Source organism: Dreissena polymorpha, chromosome 12 (assembly GCF_020536995.1).
Source record: "Dreissena polymorpha isolate Duluth1 chromosome 12, UMN_Dpol_1.0, whole genome shotgun sequence".
NCBI classification, from domain to species: Eukaryota; Metazoa; Mollusca; class Bivalvia; order Myida; family Dreissenidae; genus Dreissena; species Dreissena polymorpha.
The window spans coordinates 31,715,900-31,726,507 of NC_068366.1; the positions used below are offsets into that span (position 1 = coordinate 31,715,900).

The 10,608-nt window shown below is 33.3% G+C and overlaps 1 protein-coding gene across 1 annotated transcript; it reads left to right on the forward strand.

Annotated features, from left to right (window-relative positions):
* The first annotated feature begins 852 nt into the window (after window positions 1-852).
* On the forward strand, window positions 853-2,175 carry LOC127852501 (cholecystokinin receptor type A-like). Its single transcript, XM_052386459.1, has one exon. The coding sequence runs from the start codon at window positions 853-855 to the stop codon at window positions 2,173-2,175; it is 1,323 nt and encodes a 440-aa protein (XP_052242419.1).
* The last annotated feature ends 8,433 nt before the right edge of the window (window positions 2,176-10,608 follow it).

Below are 10,608 nucleotides of genomic sequence, written 5' to 3' on the forward strand. Positions count from 1 at the left end.
AAAATATGCATTGGGTTTGTTATATTTAAAAAAAACACACACACACTTTAATAACTAAATCCCGATTGTTTACCAAACTATTTACGCAATCTGTAATATATGATGCAATCTACAATAAAGAAAATCAATTTAATGGGCCAATAATTCAATACTAAGTGATTGTAGCCAAGATAGATGAAATGGATACTGTGCAAAAATGCAAAAACTGAAAACAATAACAAAATACTATATACGTATACAATTATTTAAACTGGAGCCTTAACGGGCATTTAACAGCTTTTATTTATTGGAAAAAATATAACATACTTAATTTATCATTGAGAATTGAATTCAGTTGAAAAACTATTTGTTTCATTTGTTTCATAAACCACGAGGTAAGGAATCCTTACCACTGCAGTTGTAAGAGCGCTGTATCCAATGATTCCAATATAAACGTCGTACCAATCAAAGCGAACCAGCGAAGTTTTATTGCTTATCCAAGCACGCTTTGTACTATATAGCATCGGATTTTATGAGAATTTTAACAGTCGACTGCGAACGCTAAGCGTGTGCGGTGGATAGGCTGCTACCATTACTACGTTATTTCATACATATGTATGTTTCAGATGATATGCGATTTAATGCTGCTATTTGTGTATTAACTACTACATGTGGATGACTGATGGTTATAAGTGAAATTGATCAACCACGTGTTTCATATTTTTTTTGGAATTAATAAAATACAACACGATGTGTTCAATTTTAATAGAAGGAGCGACTGTGAGGTGTTTACTATAACACGTGTACGATTGGAAAATAAAGCAAATACAGGCACGATATTATATTCTGTGAAATAAACTAAAACACAACAACATGGAAGGTATGGAGCTGTCACCGATAAACACCACACTGGACACGAGTGTTTATGTTAAAGAATACAATGCAGAATTCAACAAGAAAGTTCTGCCGGTGAGCATAGTGTTCGGACTAACGGCCAGTGTAGGATTGATTGCCAATGCCCTAGTTATTTACATCTACGGTTTTCGCTACAAGCGCTGCAACTTCAAGTATTTCCTCTTCACGCTCGGTCTGATTGGCCTGCTGCAGTGCACCATCATGCTCCCGACGCAGATAGGAGAGATGCACTTTTGGTTCAACTTTCCAACTTCCTGGCTTTGTCGCACCTCTGCCTACGTTTTCGGTTATACAATCATTCACTGCTATTCTATTCTGTTCCTCATTGCTCTGGACCGATTCCGCAAGGTGTGCCGGCCATACGACTGGCAAATCCAGGCCAACACGGCTAGGAATTTAAGTATTATCACTTCGATTGCATCGTTCATTCTAGCAACGCCGCCTGGCGTTGTCAGTGGTCATCATTCTTTCCAGACATCTTACAAAGACGTGAATATTACTGTGACAGTTTGCGCAACGGATGACATTCATAAAAATAGAGAATGGGCCGTGTATTTCCTGCTTTTATTGGGTGGACTACCAGTCTCTGTCATCATTCTTGTCACGTGTACAATATATGCATTGATCTTAATGCGGTTCTACCGACAAGGCTCTCGAACAGCACAGTCAAGCTTAAACAATAGTTCACTCGCGCGTTCTTCATCTGATGAATTGTCCAAAGTGAAGACGGACGATCAAAATAATATCACGGACACAGATAACAAAGAGATTGTATCAAAACAAATGGAACAGACACTGACTGAGGCAAAAATAGTATCATTTGAAACCACGACGAGTGTTCAAAATGGCGACAATAATTCGTCTATGAATTCCAGGTTTAAAAATATTATGTGTGTAGTGTTTCCGGTAAGCAGACAGCTTAATATTAGAGCCAATCGTCCTGGCAATCTTCATAAAACTTCATCAAAGCTTGCAGTTAGAGAAAAACTATTGCGAAAAACATTTATAGTTCTCATCATCACGATAACGTGTATCATTGCGTTGATAATCACATTTTGTCTACATATGGTCGCCGAGTCGATCAACTACCACGCGCTCGAGGTCCACGGAGTGATTTTGAATGCGTTTGTGATATTTCACCGAGGTAGCTTTTCCATTATTTGTGCCCTGTTTCCAATAATCTACGGCGTTCGTGATAACAGTTTCCGGAACATCGTCAGAAGAATGTTCGTCAAGGACAAGGGGTCCAATCAGGGTCAAGTGATTGAAACGTGTGCATGAACATACTCATAATGCAAATTCAACTCGTGACTTGTTCATGACCTTGTTTGCAATGTCAATTATTTGTATTACATATATATGTGAACTGATTTTTAAAATGACGTTAAACTAGAATTAAGGATTGCGGATTCTATGTTTAAAACTGCAAATTTCGAGATGCATTGTTTATTGATTTTCCTCATTCAGTACAGGTGTGTCGATATTTAAGCAATCATTAGAAGAAACTTTTTATTTTTTATCTTTATAGAATAGGAAATAATTTGATACAATAATTGAACTCTATACTATAACCGAAATCGAACTAAATCCGTTTCCAATAATCAAAAATTAAACAAAAAAGCACTGTGTGTACCATTAAATTTACATGTCATGTGTAAAGATAGGTTTACACGAGTATTCCATGTGTCTGCAGTTGCCTCATTCCCAATAATAATGTGCAATGTGATCATAAATTCTGTCAAAAATGCTTGCCAACTTTGCATACCATAAAGTATTTTATGTCTATTATTTGAATTGTAAGAAAGATAATAAATAAAACACTTAAATACATGTGCAAATGGTTAGTTTGTTTAGGATGATGTCCCAAACTAATATAATATTTATGGAAAATACACCGTTATAGCAGAACATTAATAATAATTGTTCTGTGAAATTTTTCTAACTTTTACGTACACTAGAGTACAGAATTATTTTACCAGGATGATAAGGAAATAAATAGTCATTGAATGTCGTGTTTGGCCTCATTACAAAATGAACACAACTTTAATCACTCTATCAAATGTAACAAAATTTCGTTACAGATTTAACAATAATCATTATTTAAACCGAGTTAATCTATGAATATTTTGTACGAACACCACTCCTGTTTTCTGTCTGGTTTGTTTAATTTTCCATAGCCTATAACGTATTGCAGATTATTAACACTTGCCATGTACTGGAGCGTCTCGCTTACTGGTTTTTCAGATCATAGAAAAACACGCAAAAGTACCTGTATGATAGCAAAGAATGCTGACATGTAATGTAAGTTGACAGTAAGGGGGCAGATATGAGAATTAGAAAAGATCCCGAAAAACACCGCTGAATCTGTTAAATACTACATTAAGGTCGAAAATCCTATTTTTCATTGGAGTATTTCAATCGTATCCGACATATCAAATTCATTTCATTTTCTTCCACGAAGAACACAAAGATAATTGCGTTATGCAAGGGACACATCAGTAAAAAATCTAAAATTATCGATAAAACATTTGATATTTAAATGATTTAATCAGTCTAGAAAATTTGTATTTTGGAAAACAAAACAAACAAAATAATTAAAGGGACATTTTTAAGTCAAAATTTGAATATTCAGACATTTCAATTTCCTGTAAAATTGCATATTAAGTTTAATGTTTATTTATCACCTGCGAGAAGAAATTATGTTATTGTTATAGACCATATTTGAAATATATAAACTGCCCCCGGCTCAACCTTTTTATAGACCATGACTTTGTTGATAAATCAGTGTGGTGATCTTAACCATGAACAAATCTACTTAAAATCGTCATACGATTGAAATATCATTAAAGGGCCGTACATTAAGCATTTTATTTCATATTTTAATAAAGAAATATACCATTTATTCAATTGTTTACAAAGAACATTCCAGGAGATCAGTTATTTCGTTAATTAGGACATAAACTATCTCAATGTATTGTACCAACTTTCTTTACCGTTGTTTCAGTCTTGGTTTCTTAGACGCCCCCGACATTAAATAATTTATTGATTGAAATAACGTGACTTGTTCATTCAAACAACGTGCTTGTGAATCACGTTTACAATCTCGGGAAAATAGGAATCCGCATGCTAAAATAAAATGCAAAAACTAGCCCAATTCCGCTAAGTTTAATAAAATTAACTGTATCATTTCGAGGCAAAAGTTTTATTAGATATTTCCGTTTGATCATGTTTGGCTATGTGTTATCAATTCCGTACAATGTGTATGACTTTAAGGTAGCTTTTGATAGGTAAGTCGTAAGAATGAAACTAGCCTTGCTACATAAAAGTGTTAAGACACATAACAAGTGAATCATTCATTCTAACCACATTGACATCATCTGTACCTATTTCCCTCAGCCTGCATATATGTGAACGTAATTAAGTGGATAAAGTCATGTAATGTAATTGTTTGCGTTATATATGACAACTACAGAAATGAAACAAAATCTTGATACCCACATGGTGCGAGTTTTAATTTAATTTATGTCAATTTAAATTCCATTTTTATTTTGCATCTTTGTAACAGAAACGTGTTCGGACAAACTCTACAATATCATGATTGTAAATAAGTATTTTTAAACCACAACACAACAATAGGCAACACATTGTTCTTAAGCATGTCTCTAGAGTGGAAACCGTAGAAACTGTTGAGAGATAACAAGAGCCTAATGAATGGTTCCCTTTTACCGATTGCGCCTTCAGCACCTGCCGTTTAACGATAGCATAAGCAGTTAACCGATTCCAAACGTACGACGGACACACAACTAAATTGGTGCAAAATCTTGTGTGCAAAAGTATGATATTAAAAGAGCCTCTTTAATATGAAATATGAAATGTTATTGTTAGATACTGGTAACTTTAGAAAACTTAAAAAAAATGAGATTGACAACACCTCAATACAATAGTTTTTTTATTTTGAAACAAACACATTTTAACAACGAGAATAAATATCGAAAAACGAAATGTGCTAATGAGAGATGCAAGAGTTTAACCGGTTAATCGGTTAACCTACCGATACGACCAGCTAACCGGTTACATTTTCGAGAAAAGGCTAACCTGAAAAAAAGTTTTCATGCTTTTTTCATGGAATAATTCGTACAATATTTACGTTTTTCGTGCGACATACTGCCAACTTTCTCTGGTGACAAACAAATTAAGGTTCACGGGAGGGATAAAATTCATTAAAACTTCGCTTTGGTTTTTCTTCATTCAATGTGGTACAATATGGTCAAACTATATATCATTTAAAAGCTAAAGACGGATAGAATAACATAAACACATTTTTGACATTCAATATTTGTGAGCTTTATTCATATTTTGGTTTAAAACCAAAACATTGTTACACTAATTTACAAAATCTCAATGTAAAGTTAGGAAGGATATGCACTACCTTAAGTTGAATAAATACAAAGCTATATACATATACAAGGTCAAGTTAGCAACATTTCACAGAAAATTATTGTCATAAAACAACAAATGAGTTTTTATTCAACTGCCTTTTTTGGATAAATTTCCTAAACAAAGTTCTAAAAATAACTAAAACGTAACTACTTTTTAAAAATCCAGGTATGGTGGATAATAAAAGTCACAATTCTATTTCAAAGGCTTAACAATTTTGTTATTTACCTCTCAACCAAATTGCAAATTTTAAACCATCTAAAAATTGAAATAGATTGCAGACGACATATAAAATAATAAAGGAATATAAAGAAATTGGCAAACCGATTTATTTTATATTTCGATTCCTTCTACCCATTTTGAAAGCATGGCCTTCGCTGTGCTCCGTAGAAAAACGTGCAAAACAAATCGGTCGAAACCACGTGCAGTGGTGAGAAAACCGGGTATGTGTATACACATACCTGAGAAAACACATACTTATTTTGACAGTTGGTTCGCAACTAGTAAAACAACTATTAACATTAATAAGCAAGAGATCGCACTAAATAACAGAAATAACCTCGTAGAGATATCATCACTTACCCTATTTCAAATATTTTCCAGCTGAAAATTGTCCCCCACACGTCTTGTTTAGTTTATTTGTATTGTTTTTCTGGAGCCGAAGTGCATCTCACAGAATATCCATCCAACTTCCGTTGTTTTCACTTTCGTTATTAAAAACTTTGTTTAAAATAATTATTTCTACTTTTAGATTGTTAAAGCGATGTATCATTATATATTATCAATAGAATAGTATACCGTGATGAATTGAACGGAGTTACGTATCGATCTTTCTGTCAGTCTGTAAGCGTACTCTTTTATGCGCAATTATATAAGTACATGTGATTCGACAACAATTGTAAACATTGGTGAAATGCTTCTTACATAGTTATTTTTTGAGTGTTTATGAGGTCTGATCGTGCAGTTTGCAAACATCAACGGAAAGATTACAATCCAATGCATTTGTCATCGTCAACCGTTTGGAATGTCAATTAGGCGATGAGTGAGTTTTTAGCATGTTTCTTTCTATTTTATTAATTTAAAAATGGCTGCCCCCATGGTGATGAAATAAAATGTGTTCGAGTTTTGATATTTATAGATATGTAAACTTTTTTTACTATTTAAGCGTAACTTGCCCTCGTCATTGTCGATATTATTCACTAGTGCTATACTTTTCCACCGAAATACGTTGAATAAACATGATTTAGATTATTTAAAATAATGTATATTTTAGTGTTAAAATCGCTTTGTATTTTGATTGATTTTGTGGATGGTATGATACGTTGATGCACAAAATTGGTAGCAGTTTGAAGGAAAAACATCCTTTAAAGCATATATGTATACATTTTCAATGTGGCACTCTTCCTTTAGTTAAATTTGAGTTCAATGCTTGGGATCCCACATTTTTCAAAATGAAGCCTCTACATGAACCTTAATATAGCAATAAATTAGTACCTTAGTGGTTACAAACAGAGAGCGCGTTTTGATAATTGGCGCTATTGTTTCGTTTTACTCGTGCACATTTACCTAGCGCACTGCGGGGAAAGCTTTATCATCTGCTTATCCTTAATTTACAGCCAGTAACCGATTACCTTTATGAAAAAGCTGAACAACACGCGCAACAATAACAAAACCAAATAAGCAAAAAAACAAAAAGGAAACATGATTTTAACTAGGGTCGACGCTTTGGAATGGCTAACCCATTTTGTTTTGGTTTCAAACAGGTTTTAAACATACCAAATCTCCTACTTTAGCATAAAATTAATAAAATACTAGTTCTCGCGTTTCTTTTCCTAGAATACTTGAACTCTTCCCATACCAAATATTGGAAACGTTTCATATTCCATGACCGACACACCTGCTTTTTTATTGAATATTTTAAGGATATTCGATCTTTACTACGGCTTGAGGTTTGATTAAAAACAACAGCCTTTCTCATACTCACTGACACGTCTGTAAATTTTTCAAAAGCACGATGAATAAGTTGGTGTAATCAAATCCGTGAAAATATTAAATGATTAAACACAGGGACCCCGACGATGATGGCAGACTAGGGAATCAACGCTGACGCAAATAGAAAGGGCTTATCAAGTTACGGGGAATATGTCCGATTACTGGAGCTGAAATATTATCGGTAACTATTCGGTGCATTATACTAAAATACTATAATATGCGCTTTTGATTTATTGGAAAGTTTATGTTATTGTATTTGCTTGTCTTACACTTTCGAATATTATCATATTCATAAGGTTTGACAATTTTGTCGACTAAAATGTCCACTTATCAACAACCGATTTGAAAGGATTCTTCGAGTATACATGGTATAAAATATACTTCACACTTTGCTAGTTTTGAATAATCTATTTTGTTGCGCAATATGCTAATTAAAAAATCGTTTTAAAACAATAGAGTGATTTTTGACCCACACATATTTGTTAGTATCGCTTTCTAGATTGGGGGATCATTCAGTGTAAATGATGGCATACAATAAATAAGGATAGATACAATAACATTTATTCACGTGTTGCAAACACATTCCTCCCTATAAATAATGAAGCACCGACTGACCACATAAGCATTAGATTAAAACAGTTAATTATTGAAAGAAGCGAAAGAGACACATACGTGGTTCTTTAGCATCAGTATGAGTAAAGTTTACGTAACACTGTTATTTAATGACACCAGTGGTAGAGTTTTATAATTGCACACCGTCTAGTTATTCAATACATTTTCTTAAAATAGCATTAGTCTAGAATCCTTTTTAAATTAAGATCGCAAGGTTTAATCTAGTGGAGATAATAAATTAACACATTGTGACCGACATTATAGCAAAAATTTTATCTTCCAAAAATAGCCTCCATCGTATGACAAGTTCCCATACGTTGTACAAAACAATGATACTAGCCATTAAGGAAATATTTTTCTCCATAATCCAAACACCATTTGTATTTTTGCGCAGCACTGAAACACCGCAAACTCGATGGAATTTTGCCCTATAGGAAAGGTTTTCTACAAAATGTCATATTCTTTATAAAGTTGTGCTATAACAATTACAATTATTTATTGAGACATATATTCTTTTTTAATTGAACACACAACAATGTTTGATATAATGTATTCACGTCTGACAAAATAACATAATTTCCAAGAATTTCCAGTTCATAATTATATTCGTTTTTCTGACGCATATTAACATGCTGATATTTCTGCAGTTTGAATGATGGTTAATATATGACGCATAAACAATAATTTTACGGAACCCAGTCTTTTCAAATTATTGTCAGTTACTAACCCGACCACACGTGTGGATAGAATATTGGTTCCTTGTATGGAATACAATTACTAAAACGTAACAAATGGTACACTTTCTTTGTTCTGTAGCATATGGTTTTAAGATGACTTTAGAAAGCCAGTCGTCTAGAATAGGCATAACACCGAACATTCCACGATCTCATTCAATGATTCAATCACAGACATAAATTCGGTGGAAGACAGAAAGTGCACCTCTGTCATGATTTTATTTCTTATTAATATTAAAAAAATATGTTGCAATTAATATTTAGCTACACATATTTCTTAAAACGTTTTATCAAAAGTGTATGTGTTTGAGCACGTGTAAAAACACTAACACAATTCATGTTTTGTTGCAGAAACACCAGTAATATAGTGTCTCAACTAATCTACCTATTTCAATACTGCTTGCCCGACAGAACGTAAGCTACCCGCAATAGATTATGCACTTACTACATCTTGTAATATCTTTGAAATTTACCATTAATACGGAAATACTATTTGACATATTTGGCTTAAAAAAAAGCCTTTGGTAACGTAACCTTATGTGCAATACATTGTACATTGCATCACAATTTACATTATTTTTAACATTAGAAATGGATTCGTGAATCATAGCAAATTCAACAAAAACGGGTTCGTCTGGTGTTATAGAATTTAGCGGTTGGGAGCGGATATTTCCCGCGAGAAAGTTGATCGCTTGATTGAGAATCCCTGTTCTTTCTGAAAATGAATACCCTTGTTGCATATGCAGTTTGAAACTTTGTGCATTTGAGTGTGCATTCACGCATAAAGCGGCTTGAATTTTAAAACGCTTGATGTTATATTAATAGATAAGTGCCCAGCAGATTGGCAGTTGGTTGTAGTTCGAGGATGACTGGTCTAAGGTTTACCGTCATTACATCGCTCATGGGTGCTAATGGTTTTTTAAGTGGTGTCTTAATGCAGCGGGTAAGGCTCGCTGCAACTGAAATGCATCTGGAAGATATTAATATCCTAAGTGTTTAAGGAAAGTTCAAGCAAACCACACACTGCAGAAATAATTCACTGTAAAATGACAAATATCTTCACCAGCTTATTGAATCCAGATACGCTCAATATACAAGGTGATTCACGGGGAAATTATAGGATAAATATTTTAAAAGATTGCCAGTTTTAACCGTTTATCACTATACAATTACACGGCTATGCCTGAGGGATTTACTTTTTCAATTACTAAAAAAAGCATTTCAAGTTGAAAAGCAAACTCTTTATCTGATGACAATAAAATGTTATTAATAAAAACGAACATGTTTAATATAGCAAATAGAAAATATAATGTAATATAATACAATCAAATATTATGTGTCCGGAGTCAGTGATTAATTGTCATGTACCTCCTATATTAATTAATATTCGCATTTATAGTTCACCTATAAACCATTTTATTATATACCTGTTTAATGCTTTTTACAAAATACAAATTGAATCAATCGTTGAAATCAAAAATCCCGTATTACGCTACTCGCTGTTTCCAATTCCGTATTACCATACTAGCCGGACTACTTCGACCCATTTAATGACGTCACATTACTCGCACCGAAAATAGAAATATTTTATATTACGAAATATATTACGTAGTACATCGTGTGACGTCATTTCTGTGACGAAAGACAATGGTTTTATCTAAAAATCTCTGGAATTTAAGGCCATGTCGGACGTGGTGTTTTTTAACAGTAAACTGTTTGTTAAAAACATAGAACGAATTCAAAACGTGTTTTGGAGTGTGTGTATAAATGTATATTTCGACAGGAATACAATAAAACAGTGTGTTTTAAACTAAGTTTCGATACAGACATGGAAGATAGAAGTGGAAGTGCATATCGTTTCAACGTTTTTTTATAAACATCGGATTAAAATTTAAAGTTGTCAACTTAATTGTTATAAACATTGGATTAACGATGGCAT